The 25,864-nt window shown below is 29.7% G+C and overlaps 2 protein-coding genes across 2 annotated transcripts; one reads left to right on the top strand and one right to left on the bottom strand.

Moving 5' to 3' along the window:
* Window positions 1-15,294: 15,294 nt before the first annotated feature.
* Window positions 15,295-19,305, top strand: LOC113363091 (gastrula zinc finger protein XlCGF8.2DB-like). Its single transcript, XM_026605576.1, has 3 exons — window positions 15,295-15,601; window positions 17,065-17,375; window positions 18,731-19,305. Exons 1-3 carry the CDS (start codon window positions 15,384-15,386, stop codon window positions 19,303-19,305), a joined length of 1,104 nt encoding a protein of 367 aa, XP_026461361.1. The 5' UTR covers window positions 15,295-15,383.
* A 581-nt stretch (window positions 19,306-19,886) lies between these two features.
* LOC113363090 (filaggrin-like) lies at window positions 19,887-24,218 on the bottom strand. Its single transcript, XM_026605575.1, has 3 exons — window positions 24,144-24,218; window positions 20,112-23,933; window positions 19,887-19,910 (listed from the first exon to the last, which is right to left on the bottom strand). Exons 1-3 carry the CDS (start codon window positions 24,216-24,218, stop codon window positions 19,887-19,889), a joined length of 3,921 nt encoding a protein of 1,306 aa, XP_026461360.1.
* Window positions 24,219-25,864: the final 1,646 nt, after the last annotated feature.

The following is a 25,864-nucleotide window of genomic DNA, read 5'->3' as shown; positions in this document are numbered from 1 at the left end:
ATAATAATACATAATAATCAAGATGCATTGTTTTAAGTAAAGATGATTTTTTTAAGATTAATAATGACCCATCCATAATGTTCCTACATTCTAGAACCAAGATTACGTTCTGAAGACTCCTTCAAAACTGCAATTCATCTTACATTATAAAAAATGTCATCTTCTTTCCGTGGGTCAGTCAGACTCATAAACAATTCCATCAACGACAGATTGCTTCAATAATGACCTATCTAAAAAATTACTAAATCCTTGTACCCAGAGTACATCCTGAAGACTCTTTCAAAACTGCATTGATTGCAGTAGCAATATCAAAAATGTCATCTGAGGGTCAATGAGACCCATCAACGACAGATTGCAAGAATGACTCAAACATAAAATTACTCATTCTACCTATACCTCAAACATAAAATTACTCATTCAGGACGTACCAAGAGTACGTCCTGAAGAGTCCTTCAAAAATGCAATCCATTATACACTATCAAAAATGTCATCTTCTATCTGACACTTTGACCTCATAAACAATTCCATCAACGACAGATTGCTTTACTAATGACCCATCTATAAAATTACTAGATCCTAGTATCAAGAGTACGTCCTGCGACTCTTTCAAAATTGCATTGATCGGAGTTGCACTATCAAACATGTCATCTGGGGGTCAATCAGACCCATTAACAACAGATTACTTTAATGATGACCCATCCAATTAATTGCTGCATCCTAGTAAATTACTACCAGCAGTACGTCCTGAAGAGTCCTTCAAAACTGCAAATCATCTTACACTATCAAAAATGTCATCTTCTATTTGCGGGTCACTTTGACCTCATAAACAATTCCATCAACGACCGATTGCTTTACAAATGATCCAATGATGAGATCGATTACTCAAAAACCTAAATTAAAAAAAAACCGAATGCATTTCGACCGATTTCGGATCGAATCGGTTGCAAAATCCAGGAAACCGAAAGTCGGTCACAAGCGAAAGAACGTTTACGAAAAGTCGATGAAAAAAAAAACGCATTGCACGTATCTCACACACGAGTCCGAAATAAATTAATACGAGTGTCCAGTATTATATAACGTGGTTTAATCGTTTGTTTTGTAATTAGGCAACGTAACTGGGACGTTTATTATATGTAACAGATGTTGCGCATAATGGTAATTGTTTAATGAAACTTACTGTTTTTGGAGCACAGTGTGTTATGGTGTTACATAAAATGCAGAAAATTATGATTATCATTTTTTTTGAGTCGTTGATATTTTTTTGGGATCATTAATGAAGTTGTTTATGAGGTCAGAGTGACCCACAGGCATTGGTTAAAAATTGTACCTTGCGCTGGTGCAAGATGCATGTCATTTTAACGAGCTCTCCAAGACGTACTATGTAGTTGTAATTTGTAATGTTATACTTATATTATAATTTTTTATATAGTTGATTTTGTAGGGTCGGTAATGAAGCCGTTTATGAGGTCAGAGTGACCCAGTTAGTAATTTAACGTTGTGCTGCTGCAAGATGAATAACATTTTAAAGAGCTCTCCAGGAAGTACTGTCGGTATTAAATAGTTGTAATTTGAGTATGTTATACTTATATAATAATTTTTTTCAGTTGATGATTTTTTTTGGGCCATTAATGAAGTTATTTATAAGGCCAGAGTGACCCACAGGCGTTGGTTAGTAATTTAAAGTTATGATGCTGTAAGATGTATGTCATTTTAACGAGCTCTCAAGGACGTACTGTTGATACTAGGTAGTTTTAATTTGAGTATGTTATACTTATATAATAATTTTTTTTAAATAGTTGTATTTTTTGATTCATTATTAAAATTGTTTAAGGTCAGAGTGGCCCACAGGCGTTGGTTAGTAATTTAAAGTTATGATGCTGTAAGATGTATGTCATTTTAACGAGCTCTCCAGGACGTACTGTTGGTACTAGGTAGTGGTTATATTACATTTGTTTAAAGTAGTTGATTTTTTGATTCCATAATAATTTTGTTTATAAGGTCAGAATGACCCCATAGGCGTTGGTTACAAATCGGTTTGGTGCTGGTGTAAGATGTATGTCACTTTAACGAGCTGTCCAGAACATACTGTTGGTGCTAAGTAGTTGTAATTTGAGTATAATATACTTTGATATGTTTACTTTAGTTGGTGATAGTAATATTTTCAAGTTTTCTGAGAAATTTTTGAGATATTGATAACTTTTTAACAGTACACTACTTGACCCATATTATAATGACATGTTTTATAGAGCTCTCCAGGACGTATTATTGGTACTAGTATTTTGCAATTTTAGTATGTAATACTTCAATATCTTTGTTATATTATGTGATGCCAGAACTAATAAGTTTTTTCAGAAAATTTTGAAATATTTATAAGAACCTAAAAAAAGTACATCATGTCAAAATATCTATTATTTAGTTCAAGGTATTTCAGAGAACTCTTCAGGCTGAATTGTTAGCACTACGATGTTCTAATTAGAATATGTTATACTATATTGCATCTTTTATGATATCCAACTTTTAAATTAATAAGTAATTTCAGAAAATTTTGAGTTATTGATAATCTTTGAGACGTACACTATTTGACCCATATTACAATGACAGGGTTTAAAGAGCTCTCCAGGACGTAGTATTGAGACTAGTATGTTGCAATTTTAGTATGTTATACTTTAATACCTTTGTTATAATATGTGATACTAGAATTAATAATTTTATTCAGAAAATTTTGTATTATTTATAATAATCTTAGAAAAGTTACACTGTGATTCGTTGTCAAAAATATTAAGGTACTTTTTAGAGGGCTCTTCAGGCTTAATTGTTGGCACTATGACGTTGTAATCAGAGTATGTTATACTTTAATAAGTCTATTATAATACCCAATACTTTATTTCTCTGAACAACCTGATATCGTGCGGTAGTGATATCAATTTTCACTTGAAAATATAGATCAAAAATATGTTACCAATTGAAAATAGCACGTTTCGGGTACTGCGGTGTGAAATGGCAATGGAATATCTCTCACACTAATCTTTCCTGAATCGAGTTGGCGATTAACTCAGATCACGAACCCTAGGACAACTTGCAAAATTTAAAGATATTTACTATTACTTCAACAAGGTACTCAAAAACAATTTGGTAATTTTTGAAGAGCTCTTCAGAACAACACGACTGAAGTATCAACTTGTAAAACAAACGTAATACCTCTCAATATGTCTTTTCTAACAACAAATACTAAAACCAATAAAACTTTACCTTTCTCATGAGATATTAATAACTTCATCATCAAATTACCTGGCTAAAAACGAGGTTTCAATAAAGCAATTTCTATATGAATTCTCTACATATGTACATGTGTATGTATGTATGTATGTTTATACTTATTTATTTATTTGAGTTGCATAAAACCGGAACAGTTATTTTATTTGGGAATGTAACTCAACACTGACCATTCTTACTCTTACACAAAACTCGATACAGATACAATGTCAGTGGCGTATCACAAATAAAAATGTTATATACTAATAATAATAATGGATAGTACTGCCCCGAGGCTGAGTTAAATTCCAACTCGATTCAGAGAAGAAAGGTATCAGAGATTTTCCATTGCCATTTTGCACCACAGTGCCCGAAACGAGCTATTTTTAAGTGAAAATGGACATCTCTACTGCACGATGTCAGAGTATCCAGAATTGACAAGAATGTGTATGAAGTCAGATGATATGAGGGTTGTCATGGTAAGGGTGGAAGCTATGTATAATCGTAAGAAAAATGTACCTCCTTTGTAAATATTCTTATTATCTATGACGGTTGTAATACAAACTACGCAGTATGTTGATTACTCATTCCCTACAATAATATATGTTCAAAATATCCTTGCACGTGTTCAGCAATAAGCTTTTATGTAGGTTTTTAGACTAACAACACAAGTACTATATCACACGCATTTTGAAGTAAAACTTCTTTAGGCGTGACTAGCGTGTAAATCCGCACAAATGCAAGGGAAGTTCGTTACGGCAGATAAGATAAGATAAGAGTCGAGTGGCAATGATTTATGATGATATTATCTCTATACGGGACGATTGTGATTAGTCGTCGCGTATGTGTATATAAATGTGTATAATGATTGACACTAATAAATGTGTGCATGACGAGTGTTACCATATTACTAATAAAAATTATTCAAAATTGCTATATGATGTATTTATTTTTACATAAATGCCATCTTGTACAGTAGCAAATAAGTTTTACTTCAATCGCGTGTGAATCTTACGCTCACTCTTTTTTGTTCGAGATTTGCCTACCGGCAAGTTGCTTTATTCAAAATTTTATTATCAAATTGTTGCACGCCCCTGGATAAGTACAAATAAACGTATATAGTACGTTACAAAATGAACTTCCTCGTTTCTTACTTACATATTCTTGATGGAAGACACTTCTTGCAATATATTGAGTTACGTGAGAGCCCTGTATAGGACCGGATTGGGCCCTGAAAGGACCCTAATGATTAAATCAAAAGTATGTATAATTTTTTTTTGGAAATGTGCTGAGTTCAGGAGTGATTCTGGGGTATAAAAATTGATTTTTAGGATTTTTGATGCAAGTAGATGTTGTAGATAATTTAGTTATCTGAAAGTTATCTAAAGACTTTGTTTAGATTAATGCAATAATTTAGAAGTTACAGAGTCAAATATAAAAAATTGTACCAAATCTATAATGGATATCGTATTTGCACTTTTCAAAATGATTTTATAATATAAATATAAGTTTTTAGAAAATTACTCCTAATAAAATTATCGATGAATGCTAAATTAAATTACAAAATATTAAATATATACAAATATAATTTTATATAATAATAAAAATAAACTAATATTTATACAAAAAACCAGTTATGGCCAATCTAAACATATATTTATATACATAAAAAAATTATATAATAAAATTAATTTTGCATTAGCAGTAGTAATATTTTAAGTTTTTCTTGCAATTTTTCTTAAAAAAGTTGTAAATTTTTTTTTACAGATTTTTATGCATTTTCTCAAAGTTCGGTCCTGTACAACTATATATGGGTGAAACATAAAATGAGTTAAAATTCTTAAGACAATTATTTGTAATGTATGAATGACGTGAATGCATAATTTATATAATGCACATATAATATACATTTATATATATATATATATATATATATATATATATATATATATGTATATATATGTGTGTGTATATATATATATATATATATATATATATATATAAATATATATATATAAAATCCTCAAGATATATAAATATATATGAATATCTGTACCTCCAAAACAATTAGTTTGAAATTTTGTCATAAAGGCATGTATTTAAATTTTATCATAACTCTTTAAATTTTGATTTAAGATATATGATATATTAAGATAAGTTTTAGATAATTAAATTATCTTAAATTTTGTCTAATACAAGAGTGTTGTAAAATAAATTTTCATTCACCAAAATCGATCCTAAAGTCGACACACATTTTTAGACCCTATAAATATTGTTTGTGAGTGCACATATATACGTTTTTTTAACTATAGATCGTTATGCAAAAAACTTAGATAAAGAGTATAGATAAATAAATTATCTTTATTTTCATCTAACATAATAGTGTAGTAAAGTAAATTTTCATTCTTCAAAATCCATCTTGAAACGCGTTATTATCATAAATTTCACTAAAGTTAAATGACCTAAGTTTTGGCAATATCAAATAAAATTCTTCTCAATAAAAATAGTTTATATATATATATATATATATATATATATATATATATATATCCATATATATTTATATATTCATATTCCAAATCAAAACAATTTTTTGCTCCAGTTTTTTCAATCGATTTCATAATATAAATTTACATAGATGTCTTTCTTACATTTCTTTTATTAAGATTGGTGAAAGTAATTGATAAGGTGTTTCAGGTGTTTTAAGTATTAGATTTCAAGTTCATGATATATATCACACTTTATGTGTTTTTTATCAGATTTAAAATTAAATTTAAATAAAACCTCATAAATTTAAAGATAGGCGGACATGTATCAAATATTTAATTGATTGTTTTGGTTTGAAAAGAGTCTAAAAGTAACCAAACCAGTTCAAGAGTATGTAAAATATTTATAAAAAAATTTCTTTTATTTACTATAACAACAATTAGTAGAAATGATGAATTTGGTACTAAAAGATATCAATATTATTAAAATTGTTACAAATTTTTAACTGCCTTTGCAAACTAAATTTCATAATTAAATGAAATTCATAATTGATATTTTGACTCCCAAACAATATTTATAGAGCCTCAAAATATGTGTCGACTTTAGGATCGATTTTGATGAATAAAAATATATTTTACAACACTCTCGTATTAGACAAAGTTCAAGATAATTTAATTATCTGAAAATTATCTCAATAGATTATATATCTAAGATTGTTACAAAACGATCTATAGTTAAGAAAGTACACAAGTGCACTCACAAACAATATTTATATCGTTTTAAAGTATGTACCGATTTTAGGATCGATTTTGATGACCAAAAATTTATTTTACAACACTCTTGCATTAGGTTGAAATATAAAAAATTTAGTTATTGGAAGATATAAACAAATGAATATATAAATAAAATACATATAAACATATTACCATTCTAAATTTTAACAAAACGTTTTTTTTAAACCCATGGGACAAACATGGAACAAAACATTTTATTTTCAAAGCTTGGCATATTTGTGACTTCAGAGGATTAATTATAATGATTTTTAATATAAATATCAGTTTTTTACAAAAACTGTATTAAGCAAAGTTACATATAATTATGTTATCTGAAAGTTATCTAAATACTGTGTTAGAAATTATAAACCCATGGGTCTTCTTTAAACCTATGGGACATAACTGGGCCATGAATAGGTCTTAAATCGGTCGAAAAATGGTCAAATATGGAACAAACTATTTTATTTTCAACGTTTGGCCATATTTATGACTTTAGAGGATTAATTATAATGATTTTATAATATAAATATCAGTTTTTTACAAAAACTGTATTAAGCAAAGTTACATATAATTATGTTATCTAAAAGTTATCTAAATACTGTGTTTAGATAAAAATTATATTTTAGAAATTACAAACCTATGGGACTTCTTCAAACCCATAACTGGGCCATGAATAGGCCCTAAATGGGTCGAACAAGGGTCAAACATGGAACAAAACATTTTATTTTCAAAGTTTGGGTATATTTAGGATTGTAGAGAATTAAATGTAATGATATTTAAAGTTATGATGAGGTTTTAAAACTTTTTTTTACTTGACTGATTTGCTTTTTTATATTTAAATAATATTTCCGTATAAAATGTCTGAAGTGATGTTCAACAACCGTAAAGCAGACTAAGTGGGTCGTTTAATGAAAATGAGTGTAATTTTGTTGTAAATAATTATATTACAACATAAAAACCTGTTTATATATTTTGACATCAATTTAATGGAGTGATATTATATTCTCATTTTCTTATCCAAACGTTTCGACACTCTATATGTGTCATCATACCAGGAAGAACACAAACAAAAATATATGTCAATGTGGGTGCTCTTATATATATTTTTAATTACAGATAGTTATCTAGCAAACTTACACAATTTATTAAGATAACTTTTAGATAATTATTTTATCTTAAATTTCGTCTAATATAATAGTGTTGTAAAATTAATTTTCATTCATCAGAATCGATCTTAAATTTAATACATATTTTGAGATCTTATAAATATGGTCTGTGGGTGCACTTATATACTTTTTTATTTATATATAGTTATCTAGCAAACTTAGATACACATATTTGAAGGATTTTTAGATAATTAATTTATCTTAAATTTGATCTAATATAATAGTGTTGCAAAATTAATTTTCATTCATCAAAATCGATCTTAAACTTGATACATACTTTAAAATCTGGTTTGTGGTTGCACTTATATACTTTTTTATTTATAGATAGTAGATAACTATCTATAGCTGACTTAGATACATAATATATTATAAAGACTTTTAGATTATCTATATATACATACATATATACATACATATGTGTATATATATGTATATATATATACATAAATATAATATCTTATTTATTAGAACTTCAGCTCATGTATCAAATTACTTATACATTTTGCTTATTCATTCAAATTCTTTGTATAAAATGAAGAGTGACTTCATTATATTTTCAGTCATAACTTTTAAAGTAATGAAAAAGTAAATACTGTCTTAGGAAAAATTATTAAGGAAAAATTGTTAATAATTTTGTCATATAACATACTTTGCTACAATTGTTTATTGTGCTAATAATTTGTTGCTAAATTTGGCACAAGTATTGTTTAAATTTTGTTCGAGTTGCGCCGACAGTTTTTTATATTTTTTAACTTTTAAAATAATTAAATAAATTAATGGAAATGAAAAAAATATTCAGTATTATATTTCTCATAAATTTGTTTAAAAAAAATTCTAGTATAATTGTTTATTATGCCAAAAATTGTTGCTAAATTTGACACACGTGTGGACATTTTTTTATATTTTTGATCATAATTTTTAAAATAGTAAACTTGGTGTTTAGAAAATTTTTAGTATATTAAATTATCTATATTTTCGTAGTACAATATAATTTTCTACAAAAACTCCTTAAGTTTGTAAAAAATGCTTAAAAAATTATATTAGCAAGTTTTCATGTTCCTCAGGTGGTACGTATCAATTTTAGACATGTATATATTTGTGTGCTTATAACTTTTTAAATATTAAATTAGATAATGTCTTTAGATGATTTTAAGATAATTAAATTATCTAAACTTTTTCTAATAACACTTGGCTCTATCTTTTTCTATTTCTTTTAATTTTGCATTTTTTTGTAAAAATGGTACTGGAAACCATTGGGGTTTGCATGAATTTAGTGATTCAGTTTTAATTATTAAATATAGATAAATAGTTTATTAGAACAAAATTTATATAATAAAATTATCTATAAATTATCTAATAAAAGTTATATAAAATCTTATCTAACACCATAATACCCCCAGATAAATTTTCATTCCTCAAAATTACATCTGAAACACGCCAATATAACTTTCAATCAACTTTTTCATATAACATCTTTCCCAACTTGTATAAACAATTTCTCTATTTCATAAACAATTTTAATTACAAGTGTTGGAAATTGTTGACAGTCCTTAGATCAATTTAGGATATCTATATCTATTTTATCTATATCTGTATAATTATTACAAAATTATATTTTGTAACATGAACGCATTTGTAATTTTAATATGGACTTAGAAATCTACGGTTGCGAAATTTATACGCACGTGCGTAATGGATATATGGAGAAAGATTTGAAGTCGATTTTGGTATAGAAATATTTGTTTTAGAGAATTTTGGTGTTAGATGAATTCGTAGATAATTTTATTATCTAATTATTATCTTGAGACACCATCTAGCTAACTTTAATATCTTATCCAGTAGCTTAAAATTTAGCATAATGTATTCTAGTACTAGGTTCACAACATAGATATAATTCAAACACGATTTTGAAGTACAAAATGCAAAGATGGAGCTAAGTTTTGTTAGATAAATTCAAAGATAATTCATTTTTCTAAAATTTATTTTGATATATAATTTATATTAAATGATTAGTTTCCTTGATATAATACAAACTAATGGATATATGTAAAATATATACGGTAGGTTTGAAATAGATTTTGGGTTATAAATATTTGTTTTAGAGACTTTTGGTATTAGATGAATTCGTAGATAATTTCATTATCTAATTATTATCTTGAGACAAAATCTAGCTAACTTTAATATTTTATCCAGTAGATTAAAATTTAGCATCATGTATTCTAGTACTACAACATGATATAATTCAAACGCGATTTTGAAGTACAAAATGCAAAGATGGATCTAAGTTTTTTAGATAAATTCAAAGATAATTCATTTATCTAAAATTTATCTTGATATATAACTTATATTAAATGATTAGTTTCCATGATATAATACAAACTAATGAATATATGTAGAAAAATAAGGTGGGTATGAAGTCTATATAGGAATAGAAATATTTGTTTAAGAGAATTTTGGAATTAGACGAATTCGTAGATAATTTCACTATCTATTGATTATCTAGAGACATTATTTAGCTAACTGTAATATTTTAACCAGTAGCTCAAAATTTAGCCATATGCGTTCCAGTACTAGGTTCTGCAAGTTCTTAATTGCAGATTTTAAATTGTTGACAAAAGTATTAGTTTCAGATAGAAGTAATATTAGCAAAAGTTAAAGATGATTCAATTATCTAAAAATTCATCTAATGTTATAGGGGTGTTAATCAAATTTTCATTCATCAAAATCGACCATAAACTCCATACATATTTTAGATACTCTAATTATGGTTGGTGAGCGCCCTTATATACTTTTGTAAATATAGATCGTTATGTAGTAATCTTAGACACATAAAATATTAAGATAATTTTTAGATAATTAAATTATCTAAAACTTTGTCTAACATAATAATAATAAAAAATTAATTTTCTTTAATCAAGATCTATCCTGAATTTTTTTATACTTTCCAAATCTTATTTGAAATACATCTTCATAAATTTCATTTCAATTTAATATTTAATTTAGATAATAAAATTATGTATAATTGAGATAAATATAAAATTACTGGATTAGGCCATTATTTGAATAGTAGTATAATTTAAAATGTATAATATAAAACTGGAAATAATGTCTTATTCTACAAATACACATTCAAAAAACACATGTATATAATGAAATACATTATAAATTATATAATTTTATACCATCAATTAAATCCATATAACACACTTTTTATAATACTTTATCTTAAAATCTCAACCATAAACACACAATAAAACCATTAAGACATTTACTAGTAACTTTTACATTTAATAAAAAATTTCACTGCATCTGTAACAATCTTTAATAAAAAAACTAAGCATGGTTTTTTGTGAACTTTTAACAATATCTGGAAAACTACTAAACACATTTACATACTTTCTTCAGATAAAATTTAGATAATTAAATTGTCTACAATTTTGTCTAATATTGTTTAAACATTTTGTTAATATTTATATTTTAAAATTAATTCCAAACGTAGCGCATGCAATGCTAAAATTCGATACACAAAAAAAGCACGATGGGAAAATTTTTAAGATTTCGTTCGTGGAATATCCATAGAGAAAGTATCTTGTAACTTTTGAACTATTTATCTTACATACTTGAAATATATGATAAATTTGTATAAAATTGAATAATTTACAATGTTTTCTTATATTGTAATGCCCTACAGCAATTCTGTATACTTAAAATTACAATTTAATACAAACGTCTAGGGTCTATCGAGTTTGGGATCGATTTTGAGGAATGAAAATTTATTATGCAGCACTACTTTGTTAGACAAAGTTTAAGATAATTTAATCATCTAAAAATTATCTTAATACAATATGTATCTAAATTTATATCATAACGATCTATGAATAAAAAGTATAATAGTTTCCATAGGTTGTCAAATATTTCCCTTCCGCTTTTTTGCTATTGGTTTATAATACAAAAAGGCGGAAGGGAGATATTTGACAACCTATATAAGTGCGCTCACAAACTATATTTATAGAACCTGAAAATACGTATCGAGTTTAAGGTCAATTTTGTTGAATAAAAATTAATTTTACAATACTATTATGTTAGACAAAATTTAAGATAATTTAGTTATCTAAAAATTATCTTAATATAATATCCATCTAAATTTGCACCATAACGATCTATGAATTAAAAAGCATATAAGCGCTCACAAACAATATTTATAAGACCTGAAAATATGTATCGAGTTGAAGGTCAATTTTGGTTAATAAGAATTTATTTTGCACTACTATTATGTTAGACGAAATTCAAGATAATTGAATTATCTGGAAATTATCTTAACATAATATGTACCTAAGTTTGTGCCATAACGATCTATGAATCAAAAACTATATAAGTGAAAATATGTATCGAGTTTAAGGTCAATTTTGGTTAACAAGAATTTATTTTGCAGCACTATTACGTTAGACAAAATTCAAGATAATTTAATTATTTGAAAATTATCTTAATATAATATGCATCTAAATTTGTATCTTAACGATCTATGAATTAAAAAGTATATAAGTGCGCTCACTAACAATATATTTAGGACCTGAAAATATGTATCGAGTTTAAGGTCAATTTTGGTGAATGAAAATTAATTTTACAACATTATTATATTAGATGAAATTCAAGATAATTTAATCATCTAAAAATTATCTAAATATAATAAGTATATAAGTTTGTATCATAACGATCTATGAATTAAAAAGTCTATAAGTGCGCTCACGAACAATATTTATAGAACCTGAAAATATGTATCGAGTTTGAGGTTAATTTTGGTGAATGAAAATTAATTTTACAACACTATTATATTAGATGAAATTCAAGATAATTTAATTATCTAGAAATTATCTCAATATAATATGTATCTAAGATTGCATCATAAGGATCTATGAATTAAAAAGCATATAAGAGCGCTCACAAACTATATTTATAAGACCTGAAAATATGTATCGAGTTTAAGGTCAATTTTGGTGAATGAACATTAATTTTACAACACTATTATATTAGATAAAATTCAAGATAATTTATTCATATAAAAATTATCTTAATATAATATGTATCTAAATTTGTACCATAACGATCTATGAATTAAAAAGTATATAAGTGCGCTCACAAACAATAGGACCTGAAAATATGTATGGAGTTTAAGGTCAATTTTGGTTAATAAGAATTTATTCTGCAGCACTATTATGTTAGATGAAATTCAAGATAATTTAATCATCTAAAAATTATCTTAATATAATAAGTATCTAAGTTGGTATCATAACGATCTATGAATTAAAAAGTATATAAGTGCGCTCACAAACAATATTTATAGAACCTGAAAATATATATCGAGTTTAAGGTCAATTTTGACTTATAAAAATTTATTTTAAAGCACTATTATGATAGACAAAATTTAAGATAATTTAATTATCTAAAAATTATCTTAATATATTAAGTATCTAAATTTGTATTATAACGCTCTATGAATTATAAACAATATTTATAAGACCTGAAAATATGTATCGAGTTTAAGGTCAATTTTGGTTAACAAGAATTTATTTTATAGCACTATTATGTTAGACGAAATTCAAGATAATTTAATTATCTAAAAATTATTTTAATATAATATGCATCTAAGTTTGTATCTTAACGATCTATGAATTAAAAAGTATATAAGTGCGCTCACTAACAATATTTTTAAGACCTGAAAATATGTATCGAGTTTAAGATCGATTTTGGTGAATAAAATTTTTTTTACAACACCATTATATTAGATAAAATTTAAGATAATTTAATTATCTAAAAATCATCTTAATATAATATGTATCTAAGTTTGTTACATAATGAATTATAATTAAAAAAGTATATAACTGCGCTCACAAAATATAATTTTTGTAAGAAATCGATTTAATTAATCGAATATAGTTTTTTTTTTTTTTAATGAATTTTTTCAAACTTTGTTTTTTTTTTAATTTGATTTTTTAACTTCCCGTAGGGCAAGTTATAGTAATCGCAAAAAAATCGAAATTGAACCTTTTTATATACCTTTACGTTTAAAAACCTTCTGAATATTTTGGCATGCCTTAGAAAAAATGGATGTATGCGTGTGTGTGTGTGTGTGCGCGCGTATGCTCGTGTGTGCGGATACACATTTTCGTCGACGATTTCGGGAACACGGATGAAGCGATTTGAATAATTCAAAAAACATTCGATTCGTATTGATAAGGAGACGTGCTAATTAGTTTTTAGCGAAGGCAGGTCTAACCGTTCCGAAGATACGGGACAAAAAGAGCCAAAAACGGTAACTTAGTTTTTAAGAGAACGGAGCGTCCGATTTGAATAATTCAAAAAACGTTTTACTTGTATTAACAAGATGAAAAATTGATCATGAAGGCAGGTCTAGCGGTTTCGGAGATCTAATGAAAAAAGTAAAAAAATGCCATTTGGCGGTCAATAATGATCATTAGACATATGCACATCAAATTATCAGATATTTTATAGAGATTTTAACAATAAGTATGAATTTTGTTTACATTCCTAAGGGTTCCGTAACAATGTTTATCCGTTAGACGGCGACGCGGCGCTTACGCGCTTCTATATTTCGTCTCTATGCAGTTAAAGCAGTACGATTGCTTTGAAAAAAAGTTCAGAATTTCCAAAATATGTCAAAATAAAGAAAATATTTTTTTTTCAAAAAAAGTAATTTTTTGACGAATTTATAGTTTCTCAAAAATCAAATTTTTTTTAAGTAATTTTTGTTCAAAAATGTTATTCTTTAAAAAAAAAAAGATTTTTGGTACGGAAAGTTCCAGCATTTTGCCTTAAGGCACGATGCCATGCGCCCCACTAGTTTTGAAATATTTTGGAAGTTCTGAACTTTTTTCCTTTAACTGCATAGTGACAAAATTTCGAAGCGCGTAAGCGCCGCGTCGCCGTCTAAGGGATAAACATTGGTACGGAACCCATAGGAATGTAAACAAAATTTATACTTATTGGTAAAATCTCTATAAAATATCTGATAATTTGATGTGCATATGTCTAATGATCATTTTTAACCACCGAATGGCATTTTTTAATGGGAATGATAGATGAGAAATGTTAGATGTTAGTTTTACATTAGACAAAGTTTTAAATACAAAACCTTACATACCTGTCAGAAAGGAAACGACATAATATTATTAATCACAATGTCAGTTCCTAAACACATTTACACTAATATCTACTATTTTAGAGATTATTTTACGCCATGACGTATTTTAGGTTATCACTTGTTTTGCTATCCATTATAGGCGAAAGGGGCGCAAGGGGTATCTATGACGATCACAACCCGCGAAATTTAAACTAAAAAAATTAGGTATTTTTTTTTACATTATATATATATATATATATATATATAAATCGATTTATAAAATTTATTGAATTTATATAATTTATATAATTTATCGATTTATCGATTTATAAAATTCATAATATAATTTATCTAAACAATTCAAATCCCAACCGCCATTTTCTTGACAGTTTCCCTTTGACATCTCTCACCTGTCATGGCGGCCACTTGTTGCATGTTTATTTACCAACGTTGTCTAAAATGTCAAAATGTCATCAAAACAATAAATATGCCATCAAATAAATCAACTAGGCATGTAAAACAAAACACAAACCCTAAAAAAGCACATTCAAAAATAATATTTTCAATATGTTTAATCAACAGTTATCAGAGATATGTATTAAAAAAGAGCCAGACGATGACCTAACCTCAAAATCCACATTTATTTCAGAATTTGTAAAGAACTATGGTGATATTAAAAAAGAAGAGGATTGTGATAGCTTAGGATATAATGGAGATTGTGATCTGTTTTATTTTGAAATTTTAGATAAAGATTCTATGTTGGATGTTCATGTCAAAGATGAAATGTGAGTATACCGACAGCAATATATATATACATACATGCAATATATATATATATATATATATATATATATATATATATATATATATATATATATAATGGGTAGTACAGCCTTAAGGCAGGTCTGTGAACTGAGTTAAACTCCAACTTAATTCAGGGATGAAGTAGTGTGAGAGTTTTTCCTATTTCCATTTCATATCACAGTGCCCGAGATGAGCTTGTTTTCAATTTGAATCATATTTTCATCTATATTTTCAATTGGAAATGGAAAATATATATATATATATATATATATATATATATGTATATATGAGATTAAGTCTTCAGGGCAATACATCAATTCAAACGTTTCCATACGTTTCGACACATTGTTTTGTGTCATCTTCAGTGGACTCTAGTTTAAAAGCACATATTAAAGCTATTAATTAAAATTAATTTATAAGAAAGTGGTATGGTGTGAAAACTTACATGTAATTGTAGTAATGCTAATTATTTCACAATAATAATTGTTCACAAAAGCACAATAAAAACAGTTCCTGTTACTTTAAATCTGAACAATTATATAAAATTTTTAAAACAAATTTTTTATTGTATAGTACATGTCACAAAGCACGTTGTCCAATGCGGCAGTGGGACAAAAATCTGCACAGCACATGTTAAGTTAGGTAGAGGGCACAAACACTGACCAGAGAATTCAGGATTTGACAACGCGAGGAGGATACATATAGTAAAAAGATAAAAAGATGAAAGAAGACTGAATCTCACATATCTCAACATCAAAATTATTAAAATTTAACATTTATATATATATATATATATATATATATATATTATTTTTAATAAAATACCTTTTAACATTGAACAACATAGAAATCTTGACTATAAAATAAATTGTCTGGACTGTAATTTAATTTACATAGGAGAAACTTAATTAAACATTTACAACACAAAAATAATTTTAAAAAAATCCCAGACAATTTAAAACTATGCTTGCGGACCACATCAATACTTTAAAACACAATATACACTTTTAATCAGATAGCATTTTCAACTTTCTCACAAAACAATAAAAATGTCGCAATTAGTTCCACACATGTGTAGAATCTTGGTAAAAATATTTGAAAAAAAAAACCTCTCTCCATGATGTCTTCAACCAGTTTTGGTACTTCTTCAAATATATGTAAATAACTCAAAACTTTGGAAAAAATCTCATTGATTTTAGTATTTGTTGTTATAGTAGACTTATTGAGATATAACATATTCAAATTAGAAGGTTGTAGTACAACCAGTGCGTCTTGAGGAGCTCATGAAATGCAGAATTTTGATCTATGGTACATTGTTCTCTTTTAAAAATATTTTACCTATACTTTCACTTATCAATTTTTGTATTGGTTGTCATAGCACACACACACACATATATATATATATATATATGCATATATATTTATATATTTATTTCTATTACAGCCTCCCAGATTCATCCTGCGAAGAGCTCCTAGATGCTGACATCTGCAGGGATTTTGTTCATTGCACCGATTGTGATATTTTTTTCTGTGATGAACAATCTTTGATTTATCACAAATTAGCCAAAAGATGTACAAAGTACAAATGTTTTATTTGCCATAAGAAGTTTCATTTGAAAATGGATTTGGATAAACATAACAAAATTCACAAGACTATTTTTAAATGCACGAACTGTGGAGAGACTTTTACATTGGAGAACCAGTTTAGGGCACACTTGAGGAGTCATATGGAAAAACCTACTTGCTCAGTTTGTGGTAAGGAAGAAATAAATTAACTTGCTTTTTTGTATAGTCTGACTAGGTCTTTTGTCTGGGTATGTTTGACTCATTAAAAAATAATACCAACTGCAACCTCCACTTTTCTCTTGCTTCTTGTTCCCATGGAAACCGCTGATAGGCATCATTACAATGGGGGGAAGGCTCTAGAATTCTATAATTCCTATTTTTCATTAAACTTTTATCCTAATTGATCTTATTTACTCTTTTTTGAGTTGATTATTTACACATACCATGAAGTTGAAAGGTCTTTTCAAATATAATATGTGTATTGAAATAAAACTTTGAATTTCTGAATAAAATTAAAAAAGAAAAATGCCATGACTTCTAACATTTGTCATAAATTAATTATTATTTCAAAGACCTGACTAGGTCTTTTGTCTGGGTATGTTGGACTCATTAAAAAATAATACCAACTGCAACCTCCACTTTTCTCTTGCTTCTTGTTCCCATGGAAACCGCTGATAGGCATTTATTACAATGGAAGAAGGCTCTAGAATTCTATAATTCCTATTTTTCATTAAACTTTTATCCTAATTGATCTTATTTACTCTTCTTTGAGTTGATTATTTTCACATACCATGAAGTTGAAAGGTCTTTTCAAATATAATATGTGTATTGAAATAAAACTTTGAATTTCTGAATAAAATTTAAAAAAAAATGCCATGATTTCTAACATTTGTCATAAATTAATTATTATTTCAAAGACCTGACTAGGTCTTTTGTCTGGATATGTTGGACTCATTAAAAAATAATACCAACTGCAACCTCCACTTTTCTCTTGCTTCTTGTTCCCATGGAAACCGCTGATAGGCATTTATTACAATGGGGGAAGGCTCTAGAATTCTATAATTCCTATTTTTCATTAAACTTTTATCCTAATTGATCTTATTTACTCTTCTTTGAGTTGATTATTTACACATACCATGAAGTTGAAAGGTCTTTTCAGATATAATATGAGTATTGAAATAAAATTTTGAATTTCTGAATAAAATAAAAAAAAAAAATGCCATGACTTCTAACATTTGTCATAAATTAATTATTATTTCTTATTGATTATGTATGCAACTTGTCACATGTATGCAACTTGTCTTAATGCATTGTTTATTGCAATCAAACTAATTAAATGTATTTACTAAAAATATTAAAATAATGCTTATCATGCATATCCAAGCCTAAGTAAAAAATGTATGGAAAAGCGTTTTGTTAGTTTCGGACGACATGGCGAGCATTCATAGATTTTAAACTATTTGTTGAACTTAACTAGTAAAAAGTTACAAAGTCAGTTGTAATTGATTAAATGGGTTGTGTACCTCCAATTTTTTTTTACCCAGGTAAATCCTTTACTAGACTCGAGTACCTCCCAATCCATATGAGACAGCACAGTGGTGAACGTCCATTTCAGTGCCAATATTGCTCCAAAACCTTTGCCCGTAAACATGGCCTGGAGTACCATATTCGTGTCCACACTGGTGAGAAGCCTTATACTTGTGAAGTATGTTCAAAAGCCTTCTCACAATCATCAGTTTTGCTAACCCACATGAAACAACACAATGAAACAAAGAACCACAAATGCAAATTGTGCAGCAGATCTTTTCCTTCTCCAAAACTTTTGCAGAGTCACTTAAAAATGCACAAGAGTGAGAAGATTTTTAAGTGCGTCAAGTGTGAGAAAGTTTTTACTCAATCGAGTTCTTTGAATCTCCATATGAAGTGTCATCAAGAAAAGGAGTATAAGTGTGAAGTTTGTGGGAAGGAGTTTGCTTTGAATAATTATTTGACTGTTCATATGAGGACTCATACCAAAGAGAAGCCTTTTCAGTGCGAGTGGTGCTTTGCTAAGTTTACCCAAGGGAGTAGCCTTTCTTTGCACAAGAAGAAGTCTTGTAAGGGAAAGGAACGAGAATAAGGAGTTGATTTTGTTGACAAATAAATGACTGATTATAAGAAAATATGTTAATGTAAATATTAGACTAAGTGTTGACTTTTGCAGTTATTTTATTAATAAAAGTTTCTATGAAATTCTGCATATGCCTTTTCACTATTCACACTATGATAAATATATTTATTTTCTTATTAAGCTCTTTTTAAAGTTTATTTAACCATAAATAACAAACTCAATGACTAATTTTTACTTCCAAAATGAAAACTGTATTCTTTTGCTATACAAACTGATTTCTGGTCATTCTGAATCCTTTGATACTAAAATTGGACAAATATGTGTATGTATGTATGAGTATTGTATCATGTGGTAAATGGCTTTATTAGTAAGCAGATGCAAAAATTTTTGTCTAGAACAAAATTATCATGAGAAAACTTGAACAATTTTATAAATTTAACATTAAATTCCTTCTCCATTATAAGACTTTCTTATTGGTAACATATATCATGGCATTACTGTTGCAGTCAATTTGATAGCTTTTGCTGCCAGAATTAAAAAAAAACATATATAGAATTACCAATGAAACACAAAAATTTAAATGGTCTACCTTAAAAGAACGCAACTTCCATAATCTAAAAGGAATAGTGAAAAATAGTATCAGTTAAGGAAGTGTAAAAAGACAAAAAACGAAACAACACAAAGCAAGTTTATTGGAATTTCTACAAAACTATAAACAACTATTTCAAAACAACAGTAACAAAGTTATTTATCTTACAAATAACATACATATATATTTATTATCGCAGCTTCTACTTCCTCTTCTTGACAATTACCTTCACTTCCCAATTTTGGAGAAATTCTTCTAATTCCTGCCTGGCTTCTGGATTAGTTATCTTTTCCATAAAGTTTTCTATGTCGAATGTAATGTCAGAGTTACTTGATGAATCTACAGGACAAATGCAAGGATTGCTGGTAGAACTTGATCCTGGTTTTTGAGTTGGTTGACCAGGAAATCCTGCCTCTGGTTGGCCTGATTCTTGTGATGTTTCATGCGAGGAGTGGGATTCGTGAGAAGAGTGGGATTCATGGGAGGTGTTAGATTCGTGAGAAGAGTGGGATTCATGAGATGATTGGGATTCATGGGAGGTGTTAGATTCATGAGAAGAGTGAGATTCGTGTGAGTTATGGCTTTCATGTGAATCTCCGTGGCCTGGAATTCCTGGAGTTGGCCCTGGATGACTGGTAGAGCTTATTTCAGGAGCATGTGTGTTTCCTGTATTCGGTATTCCAGGAGTTACATTATTTTCAGGTTGTCCTGGATATCCTGGTGTTGGTGTTTCAGATTCTTCTCCTGAATTTTCTGAGGTCTCGTGTGAGCTGTGACTTTCATGAGAACTGTGAGATTCGTGAGATGTTTGACTCTCATGAGAGCTATTCGATTCATGAGAGCTATTTGATTCATGAGAGCTATGACTTTCATGTGAGCTATGACTTTCGTGAGAATTGTGGTTTTCGTGAGAATTGTGGTTTTCATGTGAATCGCCATGGCCAGGAATTCCTGGCGTTGGTCCTGGATGACTCGTAGAACTGGGTGTTGAGGAATTTGTATCTGGTAATCCAGGAGTGACGCTATTTCCGGGTTTTCCAGGATATCCAGGAGCCAATGTTCCAGAATCTTCTCCGGAATTTCCTGATGTCTCGTGTGAACTGTGACTTTCATGAGAACTGTGAGACTCGTGAGATGTTTGACTCTCATGAGAGCTATTAGATTCATGAGAGCTATGACTTTCATGTGAGCTATGACTTTCGTGAGAATTGTGGTTTTCCTGAGAATCGCCATGGCCAGGAATTCCTGGCGTTGGTCCTGGATGACTCGTCGGACTGGGTGTTGAGGAATTTGTGCTTGGTAATCCCGGAGTGACGTTATTTCCGGGTTGTCCTGGATATCCAGGAGCCAATGTTCCAGAATCTTCTCCGGAATTTCCTGAAGTCTCGTGTGAACTGTGGCTTTCATGAGAACTGTGAGACTCGTGGGATGTTTGACTCTCATGAGAGCTATTAGATTCATGAGAGCTATGACTTTCATGTGAGCTATGACTTTCATGTGAGCTATGACTTTCGTGTGAATCTCCATGGCCAGGAATTCCTGGAGTTGGTCCTGGTTGACTTGTCGAAGAATGTGCTGGGGAATTTGTGTTTCCTGTATCTGGTAATCCAGAAGTGACGTTATTTCCGGGTTGTCCTGGATATCCAGGAGCCAATGTCCCAGAATCTTCTCCAGAATTTTCTGAGGTCTCGTGTGAGCTGTGACTTTCATGAGAACTGTGAGACTCGTGAGATGTTTGACTCTCATGAGAGCTATTTGATTCATGAGAGCTGTTTGATTCATGAGAGCTATGACTTTCATGTGAGCTATGACTTTCGTGAGAATTGTGGTTTTCATGAGAATCGCCATGACCAGGAATTCCTGGCGTTGGTCCTGGATGACTCGTGGAAGTGAGTGTTGAGGAATTTGAACCTGGTAATCCAGGAGTGACGTTATTTCCGGGCTGTCCTGGATATCCAGGAGCCAATGTTCCTGAGTCTTCTCCTGAATGTCCTGAAGTCTCATGTGAACTGTGACTTTCATGAGAACTGTGAGACTCGTGGGATGTTTGACTCTCATGAGAGCTATTAGATTCATGAGAGCTATGACTTTCATGAGAGCTATGACTTTCGTGAGAATTGTGGTTTTCGTGTGAATCTCCATGGCCAGGAATTCCTGGCTTTGTTCCTGGATGACTCGTCGAACTGTGTGCTGGGGAATTTGTGTTTCCTGTATCTGGTAATTCGGGAGTGACATTATTTCCGGGTTGTCCTGGATATCCAGGAGCCAATGTTCCAGAATCTTCTCCAGAATTTCCTGAAGTCTCGTGTGAACTGTGACTTTCATGAGAACTGTGAGACTCGTGGGATGTTTGACTCTCATGAGAGCTATTAGATTCATGAGAGCTATGACTTTCATGTGAGCTATGACTTTCGTGAGAATTGTGGTTTTCGTGGGAATTGTGGTTTTCATGAGAATCGCCATGGCCAGGAATTCCTGGCGTTGGTCCTGGATGACTCGTAGAACTGGGTGTTGAGGAATTTGTATCTGGTAATCCAGGAGTGACGTTATTTCCGGGCTGTCCTGGATATCCAGGAGCCAATGTTCCAGAATCTTCTCCAGAATTTCCTGAAGTTTCGTGTGAACTGTGACTTTCATGAGAACTGTGGGATTCATGAGACGTTTGACTCTCATGAGAACTATTAGATTCATGAGAGCTATTAGATTCATGAGAGCTATGACTTTCATGTGAGCTATGACTTTCGTGAGAATTGTGGTTTTCATGAGAATCGCCATGGCCAGGAATTCCTGGCGTTGGTCCTGGATGACTCGTCGAACTGTGTGTTGGAGAATTCGTGTTTCCTGCATCTGGTAATTCAGGAGTTACGTTATTTCCGGGCTGTCCTGGATATCCAGGAGCCAATGTTCCAGAATCTTCTCCGGAATTTCCTGACGTCTCGTGTGAACTGTGACTTTCATGAGAACTGTGAGACTCGTGGGATGTTTGACTCTCATGAGAGCTATTAGATTCATGAGAGCTATGACTTTCATGTGAGCTATGACTTTCGTGAGAATTGTGGTTTTCGTGGGAATTGTGGTTTTCATGAGAATCGCCATGGCCAGGAATTCCTGGCGTTGGTCCTGGATGACTCGTCGAACTGTGTGTTGTAGAATTCGTGTTTCCTGTATCTGGTAATTCAGGAGTTACGTTAATTCCGGGCTGTCCTGGATATCCAGGAGCCAATATTCCAGAATCTTCTCCGGAATTTCCTGACGTCTCGTGTGAACTGTGACTTTCATGAGAACTGTGAGACTCATGAGATGTTTGGCTCTCATGAGAGCTGTTAGATTCATGAGAGCTATGACTTTCATGTGAACTATGACTTTCGTGAGAATTGTGTCCATGTCCAGGAATTCCTGGAGTTGGCCTAGGAGTCCCTGTAGAGCTTAATTCAGGAGCATTAGTGGCTCCTATATCTGGCAATACAGGAGTAACCATATTTCCGGAATCTTCGGGATACCCTGGCGTTGGTGTTTCAGAATCTTCTTCAGTATTTCCAGACGACTCATGCGAGCTATGGCTTTCATGGGAACTGTGGCTTTCATGAGAACTATGAGATTCATGTGAGGTGTGGCTTTCGTGTGAAGTATGAGATTCATGAGAGTTGTTAGTTTCATGAGAAGAGTGACTCTCGTGTGAGCTATGACTTTCGTGACCAACCTCATCTCCTGATCCTTCTGCTGGCTTCAACGTAGTAGAACTATTTGCATTCTGATTAGGTATAACACTGCTCTCTGGATTTCCTGGAAAACCAGGTTTTGTACCCGGATATTTGCTTGTAACTGATTCCTTAGAATCATCATTAGTATCTTCGATTGGAAAACCTGCAGTAATTCCTGATTGCTCCGGGAATAGATCCGGATAAGGAGCTGTTACATCTATTTCAGGTGGCACTGGAAATCCTGGCGTGTAAAAAAGTTCAGAAACATCTTGATCTTTTATGAGATCTCTGGAAAGATGGTTTAATTCTTCGCCATGATTAGGATTTGTTATTTGGACAGGTACAGCCTTTGTTGTTGAGTGGTACAAAAATAGAACCACACATAGCCAAGACTTCTGAAAGCATCCTGATGAATTACTAAACTAAACTATACTTATGATAAATTAATAAAAAGATTGCCTATTCGTTAGTTCTTAAAGAATTAAATTATTTCTCTATGTACAAAGTTTCACGTTAATTGGTACAAAAATAATAAAAAAAAATATAACCAGTTTTACGTTAATTGGTACAAAAATAGAACCTGACGTAGAAGAGTCTTCTGCAAAAGCATTTGGTTGATGGAATAATAACATGTATGTCTATTGGACAGTTGCAGGCAGTTTTCAGACAAATAAATTATAAATCATTTTGTTTTTATAAAATTATATTAAAGTCCAAAACTATCCTGACAAATCTAAAATTATACTCATCATTAAAAATTACTCACTTGAAATCGTTTCATATCACTTAAAAATACTATTTTGTTGATAACAAACTGTTTATAAATTGTATAAGTTTCTTATATTTATATACAAGGTTTGATGACTTGAAATTACAAGAATTAATTAATTTGTTTATAAAGCATTGATGGCCATCTCATGTAACAATAAATATTTAAATTAAACTAAAAAAATATAGGAAACAAATTAAGGATTTGTTATAGAATTTCCGTAAGTTGATCCAAGATTGTTTTTATGTTGTTGCTTTCCATAGCAATTTAAAAGTATAATGAGTTGTTGTAGAGCCTTATGTTAATATGTAAAGTATAGAATATTTAATTTTATACAAATTTCTCTTATACATCATTCATATTAATCGAATGGTGTGAACGTTACAAGAGTTATCCTAAATAAATGCATATGTTGGCCATGAAAGTTGCTGTATTGGGAGTTTTGGGAATGTTGTTCTGATTCAAAGACAAATTTCAAAGTATACCGAATTGTGGTAGGGTTTTATGTTGTTGGAAAAGGTGAAAATTATATATTATTATCAACTAATTTGGCAAAAACATCATTCAGTTTAAAAATTACAAGAATTTAAAAAATAAATTTGCAAATTTAGAATTAGAGTAGATGAATTGAATCTGAGTTCTGTGAATTTTGTTTTGATTGCAGATCCAGTTTTCAAGTATACAGCGTTGCTGTAGGGCATTATAATACTAGACAATGTTATTTATTATTTATTTATTTGTAATTTAATTTTGTACAAACTTGTTGAAAATACTAATAAATATAAACAAACCGTTTAAGAGTTCTTAGGGATTTACTAAATAAATGCACCAACTTATTGATCATGTAAAGTTGCTGTACCATAAATTAAAACAGCAAGCTAAAATTCACCAACTTTTGTCAAAGGTGATATTTTTCAAAATAAATTCAAATTTCCAAACGATATCTTGTCCGTCAATATTTTCAAAATTTTTCACACATCATTGCATAATTTTTTGTGATAAAATTGATCTCCTGTAAAAGATATGACGTATTGTGAAACTTAATTGTTTAGAAAAACGATTAAAAGATTTTTAAACAATCGACATGTTAATTAAAGAATAAATAAACAAAATTCTTATGACGAAGGTTTTTCTTCTAAACTAATTGAAATAGAGTTCTAAAAATAGGAAAATGGATTTAGAAGAGACACTAGCTAAATAAATTCTAAACTTGATGTGTTTTTTGCAAATTTGGGTGTTTTAATATATTTTTTTAAATAAATTTCATGTATTCGAAGAGCTCTTCAGGACGTACTGTCTATATTACAATGTCGTAATTTGTGCAGGTTCTACCTCAATTGATAAAATTGATGAGTTTTTTTGAAACGTTTTGCTTCAAGAACCATTTTTTGAATAGTGTAGTATGATAAAAATTCTGCAACTTGGTGAGCTCTTCAGAACGCACTGTTTGTACCACAATTTTGTAATTTGAGTAAGCTTTACTTCAGCGTGTCAACTATGACAAAAATT

The sequence above is a fragment of the Ctenocephalides felis genome, unplaced genomic scaffold (assembly GCF_003426905.1).
Source record: "Ctenocephalides felis isolate EL2017-DRISC unplaced genomic scaffold, ASM342690v1 CF-g0.4_SCAFFOLD_00845, whole genome shotgun sequence".
NCBI classification, from domain to species: Eukaryota; Metazoa; Arthropoda; class Insecta; order Siphonaptera; family Pulicidae; genus Ctenocephalides; species Ctenocephalides felis.
The sequence above is the reverse complement of the archived record's forward strand: the minus strand, read 5'-3'. Positions and strand labels throughout refer to the sequence as shown.

Coding starts and splice junctions, on each gene's coding strand:
- LOC113363091 (XM_026605576.1), top strand. CDS start 15,384: ATGTTTAATCAACAGTTATCAGAGATATGTATTAAAAAAGAGCCAGAC. Junction 15,602..17,064: donor GTTCATGTCAAAGATGAAAT/GTGAGTATACCG, acceptor TTTCTATTACAG/CCTCCCAGATTCATCCTGCG. Junction 17,376..18,730: donor ACCTACTTGCTCAGTTTGTG/GTAAGGAAGAAA, acceptor TTTTTTACCCAG/GTAAATCCTTTACTAGACTC.
- LOC113363090 (XM_026605575.1), bottom strand. CDS start 24,218: ATGTTATTATTCCATCAACCAAATGCTTTTGCAGAAGACTCTTCTACG. Junction 23,934..24,143: donor CTATTTTTGTACCAATTAAC/GTAAAACTGGTT, acceptor TCAACAACAAAG/GCTGTACCTGTCCAAATAAC. Junction 19,911..20,111: donor TCCAAAATTGGGAAGTGAAG/GTAATTGTCAAG, acceptor TATTCCTTTTAG/ATTATGGAAGTTGCGTTCTT.